Source organism: Echinops telfairi, unplaced genomic scaffold (genome assembly GCF_000313985.2).
Source record: "Echinops telfairi isolate 266 unplaced genomic scaffold, ASM31398v2 ScPeMD7_7467;HRSCAF=8505_1, whole genome shotgun sequence".
Classification (NCBI taxonomy): Eukaryota; Metazoa; Chordata; class Mammalia; order Afrosoricida; family Tenrecidae; genus Echinops; species Echinops telfairi.
Window position 1 is genome coordinate 42975531 of NW_022111368.1, and position 25721 is coordinate 43001251.

The 25721-nt window shown below is 47.4% G+C and overlaps 1 protein-coding gene across 1 annotated transcript; it reads right to left on the reverse strand.

Moving 5' to 3' along the window:
- Window positions 1–617: 617 nt before the first annotated feature.
- Window positions 618–4631, reverse strand: CD8A (CD8a molecule). Its single transcript, XM_030888479.2, has 6 exons — window positions 4583–4631; window positions 4122–4493; window positions 3282–3395; window positions 3036–3146; window positions 2507–2537; window positions 618–750 (listed from the first exon to the last, which is right to left on the reverse strand). Exons 1-6 carry the CDS (start codon window positions 4629–4631, stop codon window positions 699–701), a joined length of 729 nt encoding a protein of 242 aa, XP_030744339.1. The 3' UTR covers window positions 618–698.
- Window positions 4632–25721: the final 21090 nt, after the last annotated feature.

Below are 25721 nucleotides of genomic sequence, written 5' to 3' on the forward strand. Positions count from 1 at the left end.
ATTGACCTCATCGGCAACAACAGGTTTTCTGTAGAGATGAGGACGCTTCATTTGCAAGGATTCCTGTCGGCTCACTCCTCCCTTGTTATTTTATGATTTTCTACCTTTATACAATCTCCTGTGGGATGATTAACAGTCTATGGTCGGTTGTCCCGCAGCATCAGAAAAGTCTGTGCCCCAATAATGGGTGGATCACAGGAGTTCAAGAAACCCTTGTTCCCTCCTGGTTGGAGAAGCAGCACCCCAATGGCTGGAGGAAAGAGCCCCCAGAGAGCAGAGAGTCAAGGGCCCCACTCTGGCTTACTGTGTCACTACACCAGCTGCTCCCCACCACGGAATTTCTGCGCCCTGGGTTGTAAGCTAGTCTGGGAGGAGGTTTGGATCGAATTGGAACCATGGTCCCCACCAGCTCTTCCAGCATGATTTGGAAAACACAATACTTAAGGCCGCCCCTTTCCGCCTTTGACCCCAATATTTGCCTGCTAAGGTATTGTGACTCCTGTGGTGTAGGGAAGACAGTGTTGCTTTAATCACAAGAAACACATTTAATAAAAAGTCACTTTCCCTGCCCCCCACTAAAATAACAATAAGGAGAAAGGATTTGCAAGGAGGGGCTGCGGCTTATCCTGTGAGGAGAGCTCCGCCTTTGAAGTCAAGTCTTGCAGCAGCCGCCACCCCGGGCTCGGTCTGTGTCCATGTTAGACGTACCTCTCGGAAAGGTTGAGCTTGCCTCCCTGTCTGACGACCGGCCTGAAAGAGAGGCGGGTGGCTGTCATTGTAGGAAGGAGCCCCTTCAGCTCCGTGTCTGTTCAAGACTGGCTCTGACCCCCTGCCCTGTAGAAAAGGCTGTGTCCCCCGAGGTACCAGCATGAGTGAGTGATCTGGGTAACTGCCGAAAGCCATCCCACCTCATCTTCAAGCAAGCTTAGGGGTCGGCACTGGACTCGAGAAGTGAGGGGACCTGCCCACGCTCACACACGTGGGAGGTGGCTGAGGAGAATCCCAACCCAGGGGGCCTGTTTTTGTCAAGTCCATGTGGAGGCAAGAGAATGGGACAGATGACCAAACTCCTCAGTTGGCCTGTTGACCAACCTTCCCCACCCTCACCCCCATCAGGGGCCTGGGAGCCGACATCTTCCCTGAGTAGGGAAGCTCAAACTTGCTGCCTAACACCCAAGTGGGTGCAGCTTTGTATGAGTGTGGTGTCTACCCCTGAAGCCCCCCACAACCTCTGGGTGGAGACAGAACTGCCCACAATCCTCACAGAGTGTATTCACTCAGGTGTGTGAATTCCTCAGAGGTATAGTAACGCGGGACAGCTGTGTGTTTCGTGGCAGGCTTTATCCTCAGTCAATGAACTCTTTCAAAAGGAGAATTTTCAGAAAGGGCAGAGAGATGATTCTCCTGGAAGATGTCCCGTCTGCACACCAAATCATGACCCTGGAGCCCCTTCTCTATTTTTAAGCGATTGTAGCACTGTGGCATGTGACCTTAACAGACAGGGAAGTCGCTCCATGTCTGCTCTGAGGAACAGTCAACGTGTCAGACACTGACCTTGGACCCTGCAGAGGATCACCCTAGTGTGAAATGCCCAGCGGCAGTAGGAAACCTGGTGGGTGACTCCTAGTCTCTCCCACCCTCTGCTGCCACCCCCACACTCCCTCTGACCCGTGCCAGTCCGAAAAGGAACAAGAGCTTTGGCCGGAAGTTGTAGTTGTGTTACTTGCTGGCGGTCAGGCTTGGACACGTCACCCAATATTCTAACCCTTGGTTTCCTCCTCTATACCATGGAGGGTGCTGTGCCAGCTTTGCGAACTTTAAATGTATATAGAACAAGGAACCAATTGTACTGTAGGCATCCAACACGCAGTCCATACAGTGCGGCCACCTTCAAGAGGGTTCCTAATTTGAGACTGGTGGTGGTGCAGCTGCAGAGACCCAGAGTGTGAGTGTGGCCCCTACAGGGCTGGCCTCTGAGGGGGAGCTGGGTGGACATTCCTGCAGGGCAGTCTCATGCCTCCCAGCAGAGAGGAGGCACTTCCCTTACACAGTGTTTCCAGAGGGATCCGGACCAGAATTGGGTGAGGTCTTCTTCTACTCTGGTCTGATAGCTGGTCAAGGCCCTGCATTTGCCCAGGCAAATTTGAACCTCAGGCCATTTTTTTTAATCTGGTGCTGGTGATAAAAGAGTAACCATCTCTCAGGGGCCCAGGGAGAAGGGGGTACAAGGTCTTGAACTGCCGGACTGACCAGACAACAGTACTTCGGCACGGGAGGAGCTCAGGTCAATTGGTCAAGGCCACAAGTCAAGCAAAGCGGAGGTGTAACAAAGCTACTCTGCTCTCCCCACCTGCCCTTCCAGGCCCCTTCATTGCCAACCTTCTGCATCTCCTCCAGGGACTCTGCTCACTCACTGTCCCACAGAAGCCCTGCAAGGGCCTCCCTCTGGGAAACGTTCTGCTTCCCTGGAAGACGGGCCGCCTGTGCAGGGCTCATAGAGACTCACCTCGGACACTTGCACACACGTCTTCGGTTCTCTGGGAAAGAAAATGGGGGATCAGATGACTTCCCTCACTCCCCTGAGGCCCCCAAAGAAGTTCTTTCCCTTCCTTCCCCCGCCCCCCCTTCCCTTCCCTGCTCCTTTGGGGATTCGAACTCTTTGAGAACCCAGGTGAGGGCTTTGTTCCCACCATCCCTCCAGGTGGGGGTCTGGGACACAAAAGGACTAGAGAGGGAGGAGGAGAGCCCCGCCCGAGCAAACACCAACTCAGTTGTCAGTTGTGTTACCGCTTTGCCCTAATCCCTGAGGGTGGGCGCTCCGCCTTCCTGGGAGCCTCGGGAAAGGAGAGTGGGAGCCAGTGGCCAGTGGCACCCAGCCTTCTTTGCCAAGAAACAGACCTTGGGGCCCAGCGGCGCGGAAGTGCATGAAACCTCAACCTCACCTCGTGGTACAGGTGGCCTGGAGCAGGTGGCCTGGAGCGCACAGGCTGGAAGAGCGACAACCCCACCCCCACCCTCTGTTCACCAAGACTTACTGCAGCTGCAGATGACGGTGACGATCAATGACAGGAGAAGGACCGCACAGGCCCCAGCCAGCGGCGCCCAGATGTAGAGGTCACAGGTCAAGTCCAGCCCAGTCTTGTTCACTGAGGGCAGCGAACACGCGGATGTTTAGGATGGGGCCTGCCCCCTTCCCTGTCCGCCCCTCCACGCACCTCCTGGCTCGGCTTTCCTGGCGGTTGGAGCAGGCTCGCCGCCACCCCAGCCCCCAGCCCCTTCACCTGCGCTGTCCGCCGGCGGTCGGCAAGCATCTGGGTGCGGGGACACGGGCTGCGACGCGTTGGTGGGGACTGGCGCAGGTGGCGGCGGCGGTGGTGGCGTAGGGGTGGGCTTCTCTGCGGGAGCAATGGAGCGTGGTTGGGGGTCAAGTTGGGTCGTTGGGTCTGTGCGCGTGTTCCACCCACACGCCGCCCGCCCGCAGTGACCTCGACTTTCTGGACAGGGACAGAGGCGGCCAGGGAGCTGTGGGCGGCAGCCACCGCCTCTGTTGTCCTCAACTCCTCCCATTGCTAATGATCCACCGGCCAACGCCCCCGGCCCCTCGGCCCCGCCCCCCCCCCCCCCCCCCCCCCCCCCCCCCCCCCCCCCCAGCCCTGCCAGCCTCGTTTTACCCAGCAGCCAACGGAGGGTCAGAGCATGGAGTCACCTGCCCAGGGCCACACCAAACCAAGAAAATAAACGCAGTGCTGCCCACCGATGCCCACGGTTAGCGACCCTATAGGACAGTTGTTTTTTTTTAATGGGAGAAAGCTCCGTCTTTCTCCTCCGAAGTAGCTGGTGGTTCCGAACTGCTGACTTTGCAGTCAGCAGTCAAGGTGGACCTACTACGCCACCCGGGCGCCTCAAGCACCCGAACTCGTGCCCCATTGGTCCTGAGAAGCCGGCTGCAGTCCCTAGTCAGCTGCCATGTACCCTCCGCCTCCTGGTCCACGAGACGGGAAGAGATCTAGGGAGGCCCCAGGGTGGGGGTGGGGAGGCATTAAGCATCTCCAAAAGCGTGCATCCCTGTGACCGCAGGCTGAGCTGGCTCCCGCACCCCCGCACGCACAGCGGCCCCGCACCTGGGAGGAAGACGGGCACGAAGGGGCTGAAGTACAGCTGGGAATTGCTGGTCACTAAGCAAAAGTAGTAGCCTTGGTCCTCCTCCCGGAAGGAGTGCAGCGTGAGCTTGAAGATGTCCTTCGAGGGCTTGCTGCCCACGAACTTCGAGCCGTCCAGCCCTTCGGCCAGCCTGGACTTCGAGGATGGGCTGATGTAGAGGAGGAAGGTGGGGCGGGCGGCTGGCGCCCGCTTCTGGAAGAGCCACGAGCTGCCCGACGCCGTGTTGGACAGCAGCACCTCGCACCGGAGCTCCACCGTCCGCCCCAGGCTCGCCTCCACTTTGTGCGGCGACATCCGGAACGACTTCTGTTCTGGGGGGCCCGCGGTGGCGTCTGCGGGAGGCGGGCAGCGAGCTGAGCCGGGAGCCCCACCGCCCCGCGCCCCCCGCTAGCTTAGCCCGCCCCGGGGGTCGCACGCTCACAGAGCAGAAGGGCCAGCGGCAGTAGCAGGACGGTCACGGTGGCGGCCATGGCGCAGGGCTCAAACCCAGGGGACGCGCCCGGGAGGAGCCGGCGGGGTGGAGACAGGAGGTCGTGCCTTCAGACCGGCCGCCCAATTTCGCCCACGGAGGATGTGATGTCACCTGGAGCCCCTGCTGAGAGCGTCACCCCCTTTTCTGCGGTTGTCTCCTTCCAGCCAGGTGAGGGGAGCTGGGGACCGAGCGAGGGGGCCTTGAAGCGGGCTTGCCCGGAGGAAAGTGGAGAGCGGCCTGGCCACTTCTCTGAACTTGAGCAGAGCAGGCCTGTAACATCAGTAACTTTCATGGGTGAGGGGCTGGGGAAGACGGGCTTTGTGTGGAGCTGACCATCCCCTGCTGACCCCCTTGGGGCCCCTCTCTTAGCTGCTATCCCTCCTAGAAACGCACAGCATCTTCCATCCCTGAGGATGTGGCAATAACCCCCATACCACGGTCTCTCTTGGGACCAGCCCTCCGGCCATCCTGCTGTGAAACGTCTTCTCCTAAAGGGCATCCAGCCCTGATGGTGTAGTGGGTTACACATCAGGCTGCTAACTGCTATCAGCCTCTTGGTGAAGAAAGATGAGGCGTTCTACTCCCTGGAAACTCACAGGGGCAGTTCTTCTCTGTCCTATAGGGTCACGATGAGTCGGAATTGACTCCATGGGAGTGAGTTTTGGTTTTTGAAGGGCATCCGATAATGCCACTCTGATGGAAGCTCAACGTGGTTGACTTGGTTGCTCTCAGTCTCATGCCACCACTATCGCTGCTGCTGGTGCTGCTGCCACCTCCCAGGGTTCCCGGTCTCTAACCTCTGGGTTCCTCTGTGCTTTCCAGCCTTTGCACTTCCTGTCCCCTCCCCCATGCCTGGAGTGTCCTCCACCGAAGCCCTGGCACCTGCTGTCTGATTAGCTGCTGTGTCTGGATCTCCAGAGCCGGATGCTCAGCAGGACCACGTCTGTGGCCTGGAGGATGGCTTGTGTGGAGGCAGGTTTCTTTCTGACCTTGGCACACACACCTTGGCCCCTTCCTGTTTGCCAGTTGCTGCCCTAGAAACTCTGGGCCGAGCATCCTGGCCTCACATTCTTCCCCTTTGTGAATCCCATGATTGGTGTGGCTGGTGCTGGGTTATAGAGCCAGGCCACCCTGCCATGACTGGACCACGTGCCTGACCCACTTGTGAGTTCTACCTGGTGAGGACCGTTTTCCAGACTTTATGGTCTGTCTTCTGTCCCCGGGATGGGGATGCCACATCAAAGCATGGGGATGAGCCGAGGTTGATGGTTCAACTCACCTCACAGGATCCAAGCTCAAATATTTGAAGGGTGTTTTTATTTCTTTGAGAATCACATCCCTCTCTCTGAAAGTATTCTGGGAACTTACCCTAACATGGAATATTTAGGAATGATTTTTAAAAGTGTTTTTCTCAATCACAAGAGTGATATAGTCTCAAAATACCAATACAAAAATGAATGCAGGCTAAGTCCTGTATCTCACTCCCCTTATGTACACTTTGTGGCAAAAAACACTGTGACGGTTGAATTGAATGAGTCCCTCAGACATTATCTGCACACAAACGGATGCTTATGCATCATTGCCTAGAGACGGAATTGAACTCTGTACATGTTGTTGCACAACTTACCTTTCTAACTTTACAGTAGAAGGAAGTTGGTGGTTGTTGTTGGCATATGTAAACCTCTATTTTTTAAAATGTTATTTGTTTTGTTTTTAAAATATAAACCTATATTAAAAGGAACCCTGGTGGTGTCGTGGTGACTGCAGAGTCAGCAGTTTGACCCCACCAGCGACTCCACGGGGGCAGATGAAGTGTGCTGTTCCCATGGGGATTCACTGCTTTGGAAACCCACAAGGAAAGCTCTGCTCTGTCTTACAAGGCTCTGTGAGTTGGAGTTGACTTGATGGCAGTGAAATATATTTGTATACATATAATATAGTTAATATTATACATTAAATCCCCTCATGATATATGTACATATATACATATGTATCACCAGGGGATATTTTTTTTAATTTGTGGAGAAATGGAATTAAAAGATAAAAATAAAAGATGTAAAAAAAAAAAAAAAAAAGATGTAAACTTTATTTTTCAACAGAAAAGATCAAGAAACGTTGATAAGCAGCGATGCTAGTCGTTTAGTCCAGCCCTGGGAATTTAGCTATGTCAATGTAGTCTTTTTACATTTCCAACTAAAGAAAAAATAATTTTAACATTAGAAACAGAAAGAAATCAGAAGGAACCAAACCAGGATGGGTAGGGGGATGTCCGGTGACCTTCCATAGAAATTCTCACAAAGTGCCCTTGTTTGATGAGAATAAGCAGGAGTGTTGTCATAGTAGAGAAGGACTCTGGTGATGTTTTCCCAGGTATTTTTCTACATAAACTTTTACCAACTTTCTCAAAATACTTCATAATAAGCAGATGTTATTATCCTATGGCCCTCCAGAAAGCTACCAAGCAAAATACCTTGAGCAACTCTAAAATACTATAGCCATTCATGACCTTTGCACTTGACTGGTCTGGTGTAGGTTTGACTGGATCACTGTCTCTTGGTAGCCATTGTTTGACAGTACTTTGTCCTCGGACTCATTCTGGTATATCCATGCTTCATCTCCTGCTACAGATTTTTCAGTAAATGCTTCAGGACATGAATCCCACTTGTTTGAAAAGCTCTGCTCTTGTCTGCAGTTTGGGCATCTATCTAGAAGAGAGTTTGCTTAACTTTAATTTTTCAGTCAGAATTTTGTAAGCTGAATCAGTCAATATGCCTTTGGTGTTGGCTATTGTTTCTGCTGCTAATCTCATGTCCTTTTCAATTTGGGTACAAACGAGATCCCCCCCTGTAAATTGACATGGATGGTCTAATGCTACAGGCTTCATCTTTAATGCTATGGTGACCGTTTGGGGATTCCAAAAGGGTAATCCTGATAGATTTTTCTCAAGGACACAGGATCATCATGGGAACCAAGTATGAAGAACTTTTAAGAAAATTGACAACTGCACTGGTGAGAAACAGGACTGCATTGATGAAAAAAAGTCCAGGTAGTTGTGCCAGGGAATTTTTTCCCCATCATGACCATGCACTTCTTTGAAGTTAGCAAAGTTTATCCTATGAACATTTCCAAGCCATACCCCATCTACCCTCCAGCCCTGATCTTGCCTCCTGACTTCTTTTTGAAGAAGTCCCTCAGACTTCCTCTGTGCTCAAAGAACACAGAAAAGGAACATGATTCGGGCTCCTTGAGAAACTGTGGTTTGGGGAGAGTGTAAAGCGAAGACCCAGCATTCTTTGGGCAAAGGGCTAGAGAAATGGAACTATGGCTTCCACACTGAGATGCAAGAGACTCTGAAATGCAATAGCTTTATACTTTGATAGTTTTGTTTAATAATTATATATATATATATATAGTGGTTGTGATTGGTGGCTATTAACAGATCTGAGAGGCTGCAAAATCTACAAGCTCTTCATCAAATTGCCCAAAGGACAGACCGTAAATAGTGCTTCACACAGACAGTTTGAAAATAATATTTCAGAGAGACAGAAGCTATTTCAGGAGGACAGTGGGACTCTAGTGCCTCTAAAGGGCGGGGCAGCTGTACAGAGAGCCCCATGGTCCGTACACTTGGTGGAACCGCGTATGCCATATAGCAGCTGACTATGGCTTCATTTCCCAAGAAGCAGGATTGACTCAGTTTATCCTTCCAGCAGGTGGTTCCGTTCCGTGCTCTATGGGCCAGTACAGAAACAACAGTTCTTCTTTGGGGATCAATATTTATTGACTTGTACTAACTGTCACCAATAAAGGAGTCTTTACCATGAAAAAGAAAAAGGATATCTATAAATAAAAACGATCTCCTGATTACAGTCTCAACAACAAAAATAAACAAAATTGAATTTAATTAATTTTGTTGCCCTGTTCAGGATATACATTAGCCAAACACACCAAGCCCACAGCTGGAACATGTACAGTTCTACAGGTTAGGGATACTGATTACATTTTTCGAGTTGAGCAACCATTTTCACCTTCCTTTTCCGAATGGTTACACCCCCACCAACATAAACTCCCTGCCCTCTATGGGCCCTATCTCGAGAATCTGTCAAGTTGCTGTGGTTGATTTGATCCCATTTTGCTATGTCTTGAAAGAGCACAATGCTCAAGGCAGATATGCCTTACTGATGAAGCAAACTTATTATTTGGCTTTAAGATGACTTCAGGGTATACTTTTGGTCCAAGATATAGAGATGATCTCGGGGCAATAGTTTTAGGGGGTCCATCCAGCCTCCATGGCTCCAGAACGTTTGGATTCCATGAGCTTTGCATTTTGTTCTGTATTTCTCCCTTTTGATCAGGATCCTTCTGTAGACTCTTCGATCAAAATCTTCAGTAGTGACAGCCAGGCACCAGCTAGGTCTTCTGGTCTCCTGCAAATGAGGCAGTTGTTCATGGAGGCAACACATTTTATACCCTCCTCTTAGTCGTTATGTCTCCATCTCCCTCTGTCCCTCCATCATGGACGGCCACTGATGCCCATTCTTTAAGTGGGCACATTAAGTGGGTGTTGTATAATTGAAATGTTCTATTAACAAACATTTAAAGATCTTTTTAAAATTTCCCCAATTCTCAGGGTGGCAGCAGTTGATGTAATGTATTTGTCTTAGGGAGACCATGTGCTACTTAGTACATGTAGTATGTTCAAGTGGGAGATGAGGTCGTTTAGGGAAGGAAAAACCTTTTCGATGATGGTTACATCTCCTTGGCATCACAGAAGGGTATGTATGGGGGCAGTTCATTAGTTCACAGAAATGAGGGGAACAAGGAAGCAGTTAAATCCAGACAGGCCACTGAGCAGCAATCCTCATTTTTAGGGAGCAGTGTCTCCTTTTACTTTGTCCCTGCCCCCATTGCAGGAGGAAGGACAAATAAGCTTGCTGGCCAAAGGCTGCAAGCAGGAAGATGCTGTAGAGCAACAAAAGCATATCCCTGCTTCCGTGGAGGAAGCCTTGTGAGGACCGGAGGCAAATGCCGGATACTTGGATGTTGGGTACAGGTTCCTGATCGTGATACTGGCCAGAATCTGGAGTGAAATGCTTGAAGAGTAGCCTCCTCTCAGCATCCAGGAAGTGAGCTGCAGCTGGTGTGGGAGCCTACTGGCTTTGTAGCTAAGAGACTGTCAGCACTGGGGGGGTGGCAGCCCCTTTGTATAGAGTACCACCGAGTGGGGGTAGGGAATGTAAAGGAAACATGTGAAAGCCACCAAGGAGTGTTTGTGACCCCAATTATATTTTTCACGAACTGTAGTGGATTCTCGGTGTAACCACAATGACATCCGCCCTGCAGTAGAAGGAGAGTCAATGATTGCCCAAGTTTGGGGATGCTCGCTGGCTGTAGGTCCAGGTGTGCAGATACCTGGGCTGGAACTGGTCATCTGCTGCCAGGTGAGCTCCCAGATCCCACAGGACAGCACCCATGTGAGATGGAACCAAGAAATGGGAACAACTGCCTTCGGCGAGAAAGTGCCTTATTTTTAAGAACCATGTAGGTTGAGAGAGGGGAAGACAATAACCAGTTTCTATTCAGAATGTATTTTAAACACGTCTTTAATCTGTAGCATGTGAGGGCACCTTGAATCGACCCGACAGCAACGGGCTTGGTACTTGGTTTGGGATGGAACTCTCCAGGTTGTGTGTTTAAGATTCATGTTAATTCACTTTAACTAAAGACATACTCGACACAGAGACCTGGGAATGACCATGGTTGGAAATTAATCTGGGCTCTGCACACAGCTCCGTCTATGCAGACTATAGGCATAACCTGGAGTCTTGGCCGCAGACATGGTCTGCAGATTCCCCTTAACCAGTCACGCCTAGGACGATTGTTATTGGTCTCTTGGATGGAGTTAGTTTGCTTAGGGCTAGAAAGACCTTTCAGACTCCAGCTTTATCACAGTCCTGTCTTATCTCAGTCACAAATACTCGCCAAGTCTACCTCACTTCTGCCGCCCTCACACTCCCTCGACCTTGGGACCACCGTGATCCTCTGGGCTGCTGTCATAGCGTGTGGAGTGGTCTGCGAACTGCCTCCCATTACTAGTCTGAACTCTTCAAGTTTTTCCTCTACAAGGACAGTTTTGTCATACCAACCCCCGTGTTTCCACCTGCAAGGGCTTCCTGTTGTCCCCAGGACAATGGAGGGTAACGTTGCTGGTAAGGCCTTGCTGATTCTGGCCCTTCCTTGGCTCCACAGCTGCTCTCTGGCACCTCGCCTGCTCCTCCTCTTCACTTGGCCCAAGCTCAGCATCTCAGTTCCGTTGGGGCCCTGTTCCTTTCCCCCTCATCTCAGTGCTGTTGGACGTGCTTTCCCACTGCCTAGGAAGGTCTCCTCTCCACCCTCTACTTAGCAGACTCCTTTCCAGACCCACCTCCAGCATCCCCTCTCTGTGGGCCTCAACCACTTCCCGTGATCCGCTCCCAGGCCATATTGACCATGTCTTCCCCTGTGTCAGCGGGAATCCCTATGCTACAATACTTACTGCACAGCAATGCTGTGTTTGATGGCTCTCTTGACCACCTCAACCTTGGATCCTTGAGGAAGAGATCTCTCTTGTCTTTCATGTTTATGCCACGGTGCCTAATCCAGGGCTTGGCACACATTTGATCTTCAAAAACGCTTGCTAGTGAAGGCATTAGTAGGTTACAAGGTACCAGAGGAGGCAGAGAGAGTTTGTGTGAGATAAGAGTGGTAGGCAAAAGCTCTACGAAGTGATTGGATTTGGAAGTAACTGAAACTTTAGGAGAACGGTTGGTTAGAGTGAGACATTTAACTTCTGGTCCAGATTATGCAAACACCACATATTCGACTATCATCAACTTCTGATGTTGAGACTGAAAGTTGTGCCGCCACCACCCAACAGCATTGTTATGTTGTTGAATAGGTTTTAGCAGAGCTTCTAGACTAAGACAGCCTAAGAAGAAAAGCCTGATGACACTCTTGTGAAAATCAGCCCCTAGGTTGGCTCACAGTGATCACATGGTACGTTGGGTCTCCATGAACAGGAGGCTGGGATGGCGTCGTGGTGAAAGTGAAAGATGGAGACAGAGGAAGATGAGAAGGTGAAGATGGTGTGCTGGGCTCTGCTCTTCAGGAGGCTGAGTCCATAAGGACTTTACGATGGAAGAAGCCTTATTCAATTCTTTTACTTCCAATCAATCCCTTGCTGTTTAAACATTTTTGCTACAGTTCTATGACTCCATTCACTGCATATACTATTTTATGAGACTATTTCGGTATATAAACGGTTATCATACTGTTTGTTTTTGAGTTATGGTAAAGTATATAGATTGATTTCATTTATTTTAAATGCTGTATTATTACAAACATTACATTACAATCCATTGTAATACACAATACAATAATAAGGTAATATTACTATCTTGTGACTATGCCATAACTCAGTGGGCTTCCAAACAGAGTCTTCATGTTCCTCAGGGTACAAGGAGACTGCTTGTAAATACACATAATTAAAAAAAAAATGCTATTGTGGTGAAATACATGTAAGAAACCCATTTCTAACTTTTTAAAAATGCACCAATCAGTGGCATGAACTACGTTTATCATATTAGGTAATAATCACCATGATCTGTTTCTAGATGGCTTTTGTTCGCCTTAACAACAACTCTGCACCTTTAAGCAGCACTTCCCCATTTCCCACTCCCGTCTGCCCCAGGAAAGAACTAATGAACTTTGGGGTCACTGCCATGGGGCATGTTGTACATTTCATGTACATGGGATCAAGCCATATTTGTCACGGACCATAATGTCCTCCAGGATCATCCATGTGGTTGCACATATCAGCCTTTCATTTCTCTTTATGACTGAAAAAGAAACCATTATAATAATAGACCATGAATAATAATAACAACACTAAACCATTGTATGTTGGCACCACATTCAGCGAATCCAGTCATCTCCCTTGCTTGCAGTTTTCTGGGGTGTGTACCCAGGAAGGCGTACCGTTCCTGTTTGGCTTGGAATTCCACATTCGGTTTCTTGAGGGACCACCGCACTGTTTTCCACAGTGGATGTGGGAAGCACCGTTTGAAGAGAATCCTTTGGTTCTCGTCCCTCATGGATCTGCCCAAAGGACCAGTGACTGTCCCGGCAGTTTGTCCTTCCAGCCTTCCCTCTTTTGAGGGAGCCCTTCTCTCATTTGCAGACGGGAGTCTTTCCTGCTCCCCACCACAGTGGGGATGTCCTGGTGTTCGAGAATCCTCTGGGGTGCCATTCCGACGGACAAATCCAACTATTTTCCATGTCCTATCCGTTCATCTCCGTGGGAGAGCCTGAAAGAGCCGAGCAAAAGGGAATCTTGGAGAAAGGCTGGAGGGGCAGCACCTTGGCCCACGCCTGGGCCTCCACCCCTGCCCCAGTTACTGTGCCTGTGTTTGGATTGCAAAATGGATTTTTTGCAATGAATAATTTTAGGTGTACAAAAAAGTTGCACAGAACGTAGAGCATATGCTCACTTCCCTGCGTCTAGAGTCTCCTAGTTTTCCCATCTTGTCCGCAGGGGTGTCTTTGTTAAATCGACATCTATCCATTGGAGCCCTGGCGGTGCTGGGGGTAAGCATCAGGCCTGACATGAGTGTTAACTACAGGCCACAGTTTTCCTTGGGTGTCGTTCTTCTGGGTGTTCAGTTCCCCGGGGTTTGGTAAGTGCACACTATCATCTCTCAGCGATTAGAGAGTGCAGAACTGCCCCAGGGCCCTAAAACCGGCATGCGCCTCATCCACTCTCTTCCCCTGCGCCCCGGACTAGCCCTGTTTAAAACAGAAAGTAAATCTGATTTGTTGACTGGTTTGACATTAAAGTCTGGCTTTGCTGTTGAAGTTCACTGATAGCGTTTTTATTTTCAGAGCTAATTTTCTTCTTCTTTTTTAATAGTTTTATTTGCATATACTCCACATCTCATAGAATTTAATCCCTCAATCATATTAAGAAGAATTGTGCAATCATCATCACAATCAGGTTCAGAGCCTTTTCCCCCTCGTACTTATTGTTAACTCCTCATTTCCCCCACCTCCCCTGCCCTAGGTAACTATTAATCCAGTTACTATCTCTATAGATTGACCTAGACTGGATTTCATAAACTTAAAAAATATGTAAAACACAAACCCTAAAACCAACAACAATGGCAAAACAAATCGGAGACAAATCTCGATAGTAAAGAAAGCAGAAAATATGAAAAACGGAAGCAACTTTAAAATGGGTCAAACAGAAGATCCAATAATAAGATATGACATTTTAACTTAACTACATCTGCCACAATCAGATTCTCAATGCTCTCTGATAGCAAGGTTACTCACATCCTTGGACGATGTTCAGAGGGGATTCAAGGGATATTCAATCCATGTGAAGACTACAAATAGATTCTGGGCTTCCACTGCTATCCAGAGCCTTCTGCCAACCTGGTGTTCACTATTTAAGCGCTGATATCATCCCCTCCTTCGGATTTGGATTTTACTGTTTACAATCCTTGGATTACACAGACTGGTGTGCTTCTTCCATGTGGACTTAGTTGACACCTTACTTAGATGGCTGCTTGTTTGAAAACAAGCATTTAGCTCCAACTTTTTGCTGAAAATAAAGCTTACAGACGATAGTAAGATGAAACATCTTTTTAAAATGTCTTTAAAAATACACATATTGAAAATTAAACTCTATCATTTTTCTCCAGTTTACTCAATTTCTAAGTCCACTGGGTTAGACAAGGGCTCCTGGGCAGACACTGACTTTAGAGGTAGCTGATAAGCTCTGGTAAAGCCTCTTGAGCTGAGCTTGCTTCCAGTTCTGGAGACAATAACAAACCATGGTCAAAACTTCACGAGAAGTCCAAGGCTTTCCAAGCCTCTGCTTTCAATCAAATGGAAAGACGACTGACTAGCATGGGTGACAGTAAATCATTGACCTTGTTAACATTTTGGCTTGGTGTTCTAAATGTAACACTTTTGTCTTTCTTTTCCCTTTTAAATTGTGGTGAACATACACATAACAAGATCGACGACAACTCCACACTTCTGCAGTGACATGCACTCTATTCTTCAAGTTGTGCAATCACTCTCCTGACTAGCCTTTCCCCATTTAAATTTAAATATGACCTCTGTAACTTTTGTGAAAAACAAAACTAACTTTGATCTCTACATCACTTTTATAGGAAAACAACAAAGGGAAACCTTGGAAAAAATGGAAAGATTGAGTGACTCTGCTACAACAAAATCAACTACTTATTGATGGCAACAAAATCAACTAGTTATTGATAGGAACAAGACTTCTCAGGACTTAGAGTATACATTAAAAAAATAGGGCAATAACTAATGCTGACAATAAGTGATATTTGTCCACGGGTTCATTACCTAATGTGTATGGTGAGACCTAATCACCTCATTAAAAACTTCTATTTCCCTAAAGTTCATTTCTAAAGTAAATTTTCTGATTTTGAGAGAATTGTATATTCATATATACAATTATATGTATGGCTATATAATATATACACATATATTAAGAAATAATAGAGAGAGATCTTATGTACTCTACATCTATTTTCTCCTGATATCATCTTGTATAGCTAGTACAATACCCTCAGTAGTTATAGGTTTAGTAATTGTTTTTGAAGATTTATATTTCAAATATTTTTTTATTTGAGCAATTTTGTACTTCTGATAATGATATAATGATGACTGACCACATGCACATTTAACATTTAAAATACATAGATATTTATGATTTATTATAAATATTTATGAATTTTTATTATAAATACCAATTTATGTCCTTTTTTCTGGCAGAGCAATATGATGACTAAAACATCCTTCAACACAAGAACATATTTTATTAGGATAAATGCCTATGAAGGAAGTGAAATAGAATTTATAAGTTCAAGGAGAAAAAGGGATGATGAAAAATTTCAACAGAGAACTTCTGTATTTTAACTGGATGATGGTGGCAATACCTTGATAGATGACTTATATTCTGTTAGAAACAATTTCAAGAGAGTGATATAAAAGTTTTAGTTTAAAATGTCAAGATTGAGAACACATTGGAAATTATACCCTTATCAACTCTTTCAACTCCTAATGAAATATGTTTTAAATGAGGAAAGGAATGCTATTTGTTCACATTTCTGGAGGACACAAAAGCCATAAGGTTTGAAGATAACTATCACTGTTCATTTATTTGTGGCTCTGCCCACGAACCTCTACGTTGTATCTGGCGTTTGCCTTTGTTGTCCGTGCAACAAAACATCCTGTACGAATGCTGGTTAAAAAACAAAACAACAAAACAGAACAATATTACTCCCAGGGCTCCCGTTCATACACACACACATTGATTCTTAACAAAACATGTTCACACATGTCTCCGTGATCAGCGCGTGGCTACAAGCAAGGGTCTCATGCATCATAACACATGCGCCTTGGTCCGGTGAGAGCGCTTTAAAACAAATGAACGGACAGTCCAGTCCAAACAGAGGCTTGCAAAGCACTCTGTGGGACCAGTGGGTGTCGAGGCTGAAGGGCCAGCTCCGAAGGTTATGGCAGCTGGTTTGGGAATTCCCGAAGGAGTAATCCTGATAGATTTTCTGGAAGGACACAGGACGATGACAGAAGCATTTACCTTTAAAGAACATGGAAAACTTCATTGTTGGAAAAAAAAAAGCCAGGAATTTGCTCTGAGGAATTTTTTCTCCACCATAACAATGTATCTGCTCCTTCTTCAAGGTTAGGGAGGGCTGTCCCATGGGGATTTTGTCGGGGAGCCTTACCTCACCCATCCCACAAGCCTTCTTTTTATTCCCCAAACACGATCTATCAAGTCCCTTGAGCACACCGTTTGGGCCTGGTGTCAATCCAAGAGAGCAGGGTTCTTTGGGGGAGCGTAGAGAGGGTACAGACCTAGATGGAGACTACGCCAAGAACCAAGGGCTTCACAGTTGTATATTTTTTATACAGTGTAGGTTTCTATGATCCCGTAGCAATAGTTTTTTACTTACCTTGGTATTGCTAAAGTCTATGTTCGAGATTTTCTCTGGGGTGTCTGGGAAGAGGATTTGCTGACTTGAAAGATATGCTCTGTCCAATTCCCAACAAATCCACTGCCATCAAGTCGATTCCAACTCACTGGCACCCTCCAGAACAGAACAGAACTTTACCAGAGCAAGCACCCACGCAGTTCTTCTGTGGAGCGGCTGCTGGGTTCGAACTGTGGACCTGTGGTTAGCAGCCCAACGTGTGTCCCATGACACTACCAGAGCCCCTCCAAACCCCATAGCTAATGACTAATTTTAATCCAAGGTGGTGGTATCCGTTTACACTCACATTAATAGTGGGCGCGTTTCCTTTTACCACTTGCTTTGCAATCCTTGGTTTGGAGATATTTTCATTTCTGCTAATCTGGTAGGTGTGAATTGGTATCACATTGTCAAGAGATCAAACACCATTTTGCATCTGGTAAATTTCACAAGACCTCTTTACCGTGTTGAAAAAAAAAAACACACAACAAAAACCGGATGTTACTTTGAGGACTAAAGTGAGCCTGACGGAAGCCAGGCTATTTCTGATCTGAAAGCTGGACCTTGAATAAGGAAGGCTGAAGAATTGATGAAGTTCACTCACGGTGCTAGCAAAGAATCTTGAAAGTACCGTGGGTGGCCAAAAGAACAAATCAACCTGCCTTGGAAGAAGTACCACCATTGCTCCTTGGAAGCAAGGATGGAGAGACTTTGGACATGGCATCAGGAAGAACTAGTCCCTGAAGAAGAAGACCTCAGACGTGGTTCAGCAGAGGGACATCAAAAAAGAGGAAGACCGTGACAAGATGGATGGACACAGTGGCTGCATCATTGGTGAGGATGGCACCGGACCAGCTGGTGTTTTGTGCTGTTGTGCTGTGGCTCACTATGGGTCAGAACCAACTGGAAGGCACCTGACCACAGCGCTTATTAAGGCCATCTTGGCCATTCAACTTCCTTTATTGTAAACATCCGGTTCACATCCTTTGCCCACCTTTCTACTGTCTACCAACAATATTTAAGTAAGTTGCCTGCTCCCTGTATGAGCTCCTGGCCTCCCACAAGTCAATCATGTAAAATACAAATTTTAGTGATGCTTAGAGGACCTGATTTCTTCCCAACCAACGTACATGGCTGATTCCACGACCAAAGGAGGCTTCAGCCCTTCTTGTTCACAGGCTTTCCTAAATGCGATTATATTATCAGTTAAGGCCGGCAACAAACAAACAAACACTTTGAGGCAAAACAAACTGCATCAAAACACATCTTTCTTTCTAAGGCAGTTGTCCGGAAACAGTTTAGCCCAAACAGAAACTTCGGAGTCGAGGAAATTTGTTTTCTTTTGGCAGAAGGCGGCGACTTCTTCATTTGGCCAAGGATCAGGGAGGTAACCTCAACGCCAGCATAAAGCTTTCCACGCCCACGTTCACAAACTGTAACCTTGCTGGCGGGAAGTGACCCCAGGGTAACTTTCCGGGGTCCTGGGCGGGTTCTCTTTGGTTACCTCTGGGGTGGGCTGTGGGAGCTGGGGGGTTGCTCAGATGGAAACATTGCGTGATGGAGGGGCGAGTGTTTCCACCAGCCAAACCGCTTGAGACCTAGGGTGGGCGTGCAAGGCTGTAGCTCCTTCTGTGGTGCAGGAACACGTTGGTAGGACCAATCTCTTCCAGGAAGAGATGGGGAGAATCAGAAGGGAAATCAATTTCTCTCTCTCACTCCCTTCCCCCTTTCTCCCTCTTAACCTTCCTCATTCCAGAGCCCCTCCCTCCCCTCTTTGGAGGGGGCTAGAAGAACGGGTCAGGGGAATTCTCAGAAGGGTTTGCATCAGGTCCTCCCAGTTTGGCTGGCCAGAGGGGAATGAGCTCTGTCCCCCACGCTCCAGGCCCTAGGGCACACAGTCGTTGGGAGTAAGAGCTCCTCTGGGCCCTAGTGGACTGCGGTGTGGCCGCCGCGCCCTGCTGCGCAGTGAGCCGAGCTGCGCGACCGCTGGTGGCCGGGGCCTCGCTTCGCCGGCTGCGGACACTGGCACCAAGGGCATCCCAGCTAGCTCTGACAGCACAGTGCCAGGGAGAGCTGGGTGCGGCTGGGCAGTGCACAGCGCGCCACCGGAGTCGGGGCGGGAGTCGGGGCGCCCAGGCTCGGGCGCTCTGGCCGGGGCGCGGTGGGAGGGAAGGTGGGCGGCCCGGGGAAAGGGCGCGGGACTATTCCTGCTGGGCTGCAACCAAGGCACAGCAGCCAGAAACAAGTAGCTCGGGGTGGGGGCCCTCCTTCCCTTCCGTTCCCGGGCGCTCCTTCTGTGCGCCTCTCCCGACCAGTCTGATCCGAGACTCAAATACCCACAGGAGTTGATCCAGGGATCGGAACCCTGTCCCTAACGGCAGGCAAGCACCTTTCCCACCGGAAACCATGGCCCCCAACGACGCCGGGGGCCTGCAGGTCCAGGGCGCAGCCCAGGGCCAATCGTCGGAGCGGAGGGGTCGGGGAGGGGCAGGGTCTCCCCTCCCCGTTCCACTTACAGAGGCAGAAGCGGGGCCCAGAGAGGGGGCGTTGTGGCCCCCGGGGACTTGCAGGCGGGGCGCGGCGGGGTCCCCGCTGGGGACCCGCTTCGCGCTAGGAGTCAAAACGGTGGCGCCGGTGATCGGCCGTCAGCAGGCGGCGACATCGAGTTAGTTTGGGGCTGGCCTGGCTTTGCAGGGACGGAGAGGAGGAGGGAGGCAAGGAAGCCTCCTCCAGGCCCCCAGACCACCCGCGGGGGAAAGGCGAGGCCGTCCACCCCGTCCAGAGCACGGGCCAGTCTCACGGGGGCAGCTCTCCCCTGGCCCACAGGGCCGCTGTCAGTCGGCATCCCTCGGTGGCTGGGAGCTGCCGGTAGTTTCTTGACCTCCAGCAACAAGGAGTGCGGCCCGGCGGGGCCCTCCCTGCCACTCGGGACCCAGCCCTCCCGGGTCCGCGTGGCCGCGCCACCCCTCCATCTTCGCTGTGGCTCGGGCTTTCGCCTAGCCCCATAGCTCGTCCTATTACAGCCCCCGCCCCGAACCCCCCTTTTTTTTCCTGTTCGGGATGGGATGGAGTCTTGAGGCTGGGTTTGAATTTTGATAAGGGATTCAATTACTGCTCAAAGATGGATTTGGGGGGCCCAGGGAAGAGCGGGGTGATATTTTGGGTGGATCCCTAAACTCTGCGACCCTTCCCTATGTAAACCCTGAGCTGCCCTCTAGCATACATCAGGCACAGTTAGACTATCGGAGGTTTAATGATGGCTAACCCCCAACTCACTGCCCTGCCGACTCACAGCGCCTCTGTAGGACGGAGGAGAGCTGCGCCTCAGGGTTTCCTAGACTAGGAATCTATGGGCGCACAGTGCTTAACACATAGCACCACTAGGGCTCTGTAACCCTGACTCAACCTGTGGCTAAGAGTTCCCAAATTTGAGCACATCTCTTCTTGAACTAGGTAGGGGTTTCCTCCGTTTTTCTTCTCTTATTTGTCCAAGATCGGGAAGCAACCTGACTGACGGAAAAGCCCTCGCCCCCTAAGCTTCTAAAATTTGGAACACTTTCTTTACCATCCTCCACCCCCCACTCCCCAATTTGGGTGGTGGTGGTTCGATTTTAGGACGATTTGCCTGAATTATGCGATTACAAAATTTCCCCGGGATTGATCGATTCAATGCGTTTCAGAGAAAGAGAGGGAGGCAGGGAGCGTGCTAACCACAAAACCGGCCACTGGAAACCGCTCCGCTCCGTGAAGACCGGCAGTCGGAGGAGCCCGCAGGGCCAGTTCTGCTCCATCCTGCTGCCCTACCGGGTTGGGAAGAGGCAGCGTCCACTCCGTGGCAGGGCTGCACTTGACTTTCTTGGGGAGGGAAAGGGAGAAATGGCCCAGCCCTTTCTGCACAAGTGATCCCAACCATTTACAATATCCTCTATTCATTTATTGAAAACCTTTTGTCATTTCTGATATTGGTCCTTTGTGTCTCCTCTACTTTTATCTTGGTTAATTTATTATTTTTTAAATCTTATCCTAGAAGCATTTTTAATTTTCATTTATTTCTTCGATTGCTTTTCTGTTTTTAATTTGATTAGTTTCTGCTCTAATTAATTTTTTTTCTTCATTTGCTTTAAGTTGATATTACTTGTCTGTATATAGTTTTCTAAGATAAAGGATTAATGACTAATTTTAGATCTTCCTGCTTTTCTGACATATGTATTCCATACTCGCAAGTTTTCCTCTAAATACTGCATTTGCGGCAGCCTGCAAATTTCAGTAAGTTCTATTTTTGCTGTTAAAAATATTTTAAAATTTCTTTTGAGATCTCTTCTTTGAGCCAACTGTTATTTAGAATTGTGTTTAATTTTCAAATATATTGAGATTTGCAAGCACTTGTATTGATTTCTAGCTTATTTAGATTGTGGTGTATTTTAAAAAATTGTTAAGGTATCTCTTATGGATCAATATATGATCTCTTTTGGCGAATGAACCATGTGGGCTTGGAGGAATTTCAGCATATTCTGCTGTTTTGGGAGGAAGTATTTCTCCAAATGCCACTTAAAGCTAGTTGGTTGGTTGTGCTGTTCAGGGCATCCATATTATTACAGATTTTTCTGCCTGCTAGATTTATCAATTACTCAGACAGGGTTGTTCTATTCTCTGATTAAAGTATTGGATCTATTTGATTCCCTCTCGTTGGGCCTCATACATTTTGGTGTTCTATTGTTAGGTGCATTCATATTCAGGATTGCTATGTCTGTAGTGTCCCACTCTATCCCTCATCATTTTCTTGGCTCTGAAGTCTGCTCTGCCTGAAATGTAAATGTCGACTTCAGCTCTCTTTCTGTTAGTGTGAACCTGGTGTATCTTCCTACATCCCTTTACTTTTTTTTTCTTTCATCCCTTTACTTTTAATGCATCTGAGTCTTTTATGTTGCAAGTGGGTTTGTATAGAGAACATATAATGTGTTGTTTTTCGAGTCTACAATGGCAATCTCTTTTGGTTAGTATATTTAGACCATTCACATTTAAAGTGATTGTCAATATTAGTGGCTTGATATCTACTGTGTTTGTAATTGGTTTTTTTTAATGTACTTGCCCTTTACTTCTCTGCCACATCCACTAATTAATTAACCAGTAACATTTTGTTAGCACCTGTCTAAGCACTCAGGCAATATCAAGTTTGGTCTGTGAGCAACACAACTGTGCTACATTTACCTGCACAAAAATGAGGCAAGTATAAGGGTGTCAATGTGATTCTGCTTATAATGGGGTTAATGGGAGAAATAATAAAAGCAAATTTTCATTGCTGGGGTAGAGGAATTTCAATTATTGATCAGCAGCATTACAGAATTCCATGAAACAGTTGAAAGAAACACAATAAATCCGTATGCTCATCCTTTTAAGTGAAAGAAGCAAGTTGCTGAATAACACATACGTACGCTGTGATTCATTGATATAAAAAGTTTTAAAGTTTGTGTGTGTGGTTAAATGCATAGGAAAAAATTTCTGCCTTATACAAACTGATGTATTCGTGGTGGGTTTGGGAAAGAAAAGAACTCTTAGTTACAATTCTTTTCTGGCAAAATTATATTTGTGAGGTTACTCTTTTAAAACAACAACAACAACAACAATAAAAAAGGAAAGAGAACGAACGAATGAACACAAGGAGCTTGACAAAGTGCATTTCCTCAGAAGGAGCAACATCTGCCTGACACAAGTGACCTTCTCTCAGCCGAGCGTTTGGGCTGCTTATCTGAAATGGTGTTCTGTGCCCCTGGGTGACCTGGCCAGAGATGGAGGGAGTAAAGGTGTTTGTGAGCACTTGTTAATACCAGTGCTGCCCTTTCCCCATTCTCTTAGGCAAATTTATTCAAGGTAGGTGCCCCGTGGTTCACATGGATGGAGGCTGAGGCTCACCAAGGAATTTGAATTCCTCCTGACTTGGGGAAAGGGCATCAAAGGAAGGCTCTTAGGGGTTCTGGAAGACCTCTGACTGGGGAGAAAGGAAGTATGGTGGCAGTGGGAAAAATCCACCCATATTGACTTGCACTTCTTGCCAATGATCTCTGAGGCCCACAGGCCAAACCCCCTCGTTGAAGTCTTTGCGCCTTTGTGATTTCCAGATGAGTATCCAGAGCCAGGGATTATTGAAATATTTTTCCCGTGAGGGTAGGCCAAAGACAAGAGGGTCTCAATACATGTGCCAACTTGGCAACTATCTGTTGGCTACTTACTAAGTATTAGCTGATCTTTTTTTTTTCCCCTGTGACCTAACATTTAATCAGTCAGGTGTGTCCATTTTGACACAGGAAGAGCTAGGATTTAGGTCATCGACAGACAGGCCTACGGTCACAACAATAGCCTATGAGATTGAGTCAAAGAAAACTCTGTTCTGAATTTTCCACAGAAAGAGGAAACTACACAGGGAATCTTCTATGGTAATTGTGTCTCATGGGTAGGAAGTGAGCCTCATTCGGGTAACTGGCGAGGGCTCTACCCTCTCTCCTGGGCATTATCCTGGGTTTTATTACTTAGTTCACCAAAGTCCATTTCATAGCCCGTGGTCTGCAAGTCACGTTGCTGCCATTTGGATGCGAGCCTGTATGGGTCTGTGGCTGCATGACACGCGAGAGACAATCCCACAGTTTCCCGATTTCTCCCAGCAGACTGCATGGTAAACTGGATTTTATCATCCCGGCTGACAGACCGGCCAGCCTGCCGCATACGTCAGTGAGTCTGTTCTACTGAAAGCTCTCTCCGAGAGTTGGCCGTGAAGATTCAACTTCATGAAGATGCCACTTCCCCCCAGTTCATCTCTACATTCAGTGCACGCAACACTTTTCAGCAGGATTCCTGTGACAAGCCAATTAGAAAACCACGCAGAGGTATAAGCACCCCAAACAGCCCGGATCCGTGAATGGGTGTGGAGAACAGTCTGCAGAGTGAAATTAGACAATCATGAAATGACAGCAATGGCAGGAGACACTATTACAAAGAACAAGTCAAGACCAGAGTTTTCATACCAAAGGAAAGTACTTTGATGGTTACCAGGGCGTGGGGGAGGGAGGGAAGATGGAGCAAGAGGGTGCACAGTGTTAACCTGGGTGCAGAGGAAGATATTTTTCCACAAGAGGGAGAAGAGAAATACAAGTCGGGGTAGGGTAAACTATGGGGGTTTTGATAATTAATTTAAGTTTTTGAATACGAAATTGATGATCTGGGTGAGGGGAGGGTTAGGTTATTGAGGGAGGAGGGTGGGAGAACAAGAACCCTGTATATGGAGGGTTTAACAGGATATTGTAGTTGATTTCATTTCTTAAGAGGGGCTGTGTAAATATACATAGTATGTTTCTTTAAAAACAAAACCAAAAATCCCTCCAGATTCCTTATCCCTCAAACCTAAACTATGGTCTGAGTGGCTTAAAATACACAAGAAGAGGAGGAAAAGTAAAATTGAATTGAAGTTAGAGTCTTTAGTGACAATCAAGTTCATCTCAAACAAACAAGCAAACAACCCCCCCAACACGATAAAATCAATTATCTGAAATGCAAATCTCCACCTGATTCACAATAAAAAACTAAACAAAAGAAATTAAAACCAGCCAAGATAATTTTGCTGCAGGAGAAGGAAGAGAACACACTCTTCCACATATTTACGATTTAGAAATGATATTCACGTAAATAGTCATAGACGAGTGGGACCAGAACCAGCCTCACACACAGCGCGGGAATAGGACCTTGTTGGAGGGGGTCGTGCACATTGGTGAGTCAGAGATTCAGTCCACTGTGCTGTGACGGGGGCTTTCTGTGTGGGCAACATGAAACCTTGAGTTTGATCTCAAATCATGCACAACTCAGAACAGAGAATAGAAAACAAAACTCTAAACCTTTTTGGAGAAAAGTTTGATGAAATTTTACCACTGTAAAACTTACTTATTTCGATGTACATAAAATAAAAAACGGGAACCAGTTAAAGGGCAAGCCACAGACTAGGAGGAGATGTTTGTGTGTGTTGAAGCAACAAAATATCATTTTCCCCAATGAGCAGGATTCATATAAATTAGTAAGAGGAGGACAAATAACTCAAAATGAGCCAAAGTCCACAACCAGGCCAGTTCGAATAGAAAGATACTGTCTGACTGACTCGAAGAAATGTCAATGACAACAATCGGCATCAGTCAGCTCCCAAGAAACAAGAACGACCGCATGGAGGACATGGCCAAAGAAGCGCACCTCGGGACAATGACGGCTATTTCCTTAAAAGACTCTTTACCTGGGCTCCCCCGTCTCGCAAAGAAACGTGAGGTGTAGCAATGCTCACTGAAGCACAACTAACGGAAATTAGACATTTGTAATTCCCCAAAGTTGCAAACAACTTGGACATCCGACGACAGGGCGAGGAATAAGACACAGGAGGATGCACTTAATAGAGTGCACGGTGATGACGGCCCCAGCTCCACAGGCATCTACAGAGAATCCGAACACAGTAACGCCGAACAAGGTGTCACACGTGTACGTCCAATCTGACGATAGATTCACACGCAAAGCAACGCTGTATCAAGTGTCTGGTTTTATCACTATTTATGGATATACCTTATGTAGTAAAACTCGTACAAATATAAAAGTATGAAACACGAAGAGATGGAACCCAGAGACTGCAGAGTAGTGGGTGGGAGAGGGAGGGAATTTACGGTGTGGCGAATGAAGTCAGGATTTTAGCACTAGAATTTTATTTATTCACTTATTATTTTTAACAGTTCTAATGACATATCACAACATACCATACAATTCAAGGGTTCAAATATATTAAAGAGAGTTGCACAATAAAATGTTATTTCTTGAGATAAAAAGCAAGCATACTTGACAAAATACTAAATTTGCCAAAGCTGACTGTGGGCATCAAGACATTCCTTCAGGATTTTTCCTGAAAAAAGCGTACTTGACATATAAAACAAAAGTTCAGAATTCTTTTGCTCAGAAGTTAAAGCAGACATTTGCAAACCTTGTCCTCTTTAGAAGGTAAATAG

Coding starts and splice junctions, on each gene's coding strand:
- CD8A (XM_030888479.2), bottom strand. CDS start 4,631: ATGGCCGCCACCGTGACCGTCCTGCTACTGCCGCTGGCCCTTCTGCTC. Junction 2,538..3,035: donor CACCGTCATCTGCAGCTGCA/GTAAGTCTTGGT, acceptor TTTCTTTCCCAG/AGAACCGAAGACGTGTGTGC. Junction 751..2,506: donor CGTGTGTGCAAGTGTCCGAG/GTGAGTCTCTAT, acceptor CCTCTCTTTCAG/GCCGGTCGTCAGACAGGGAG.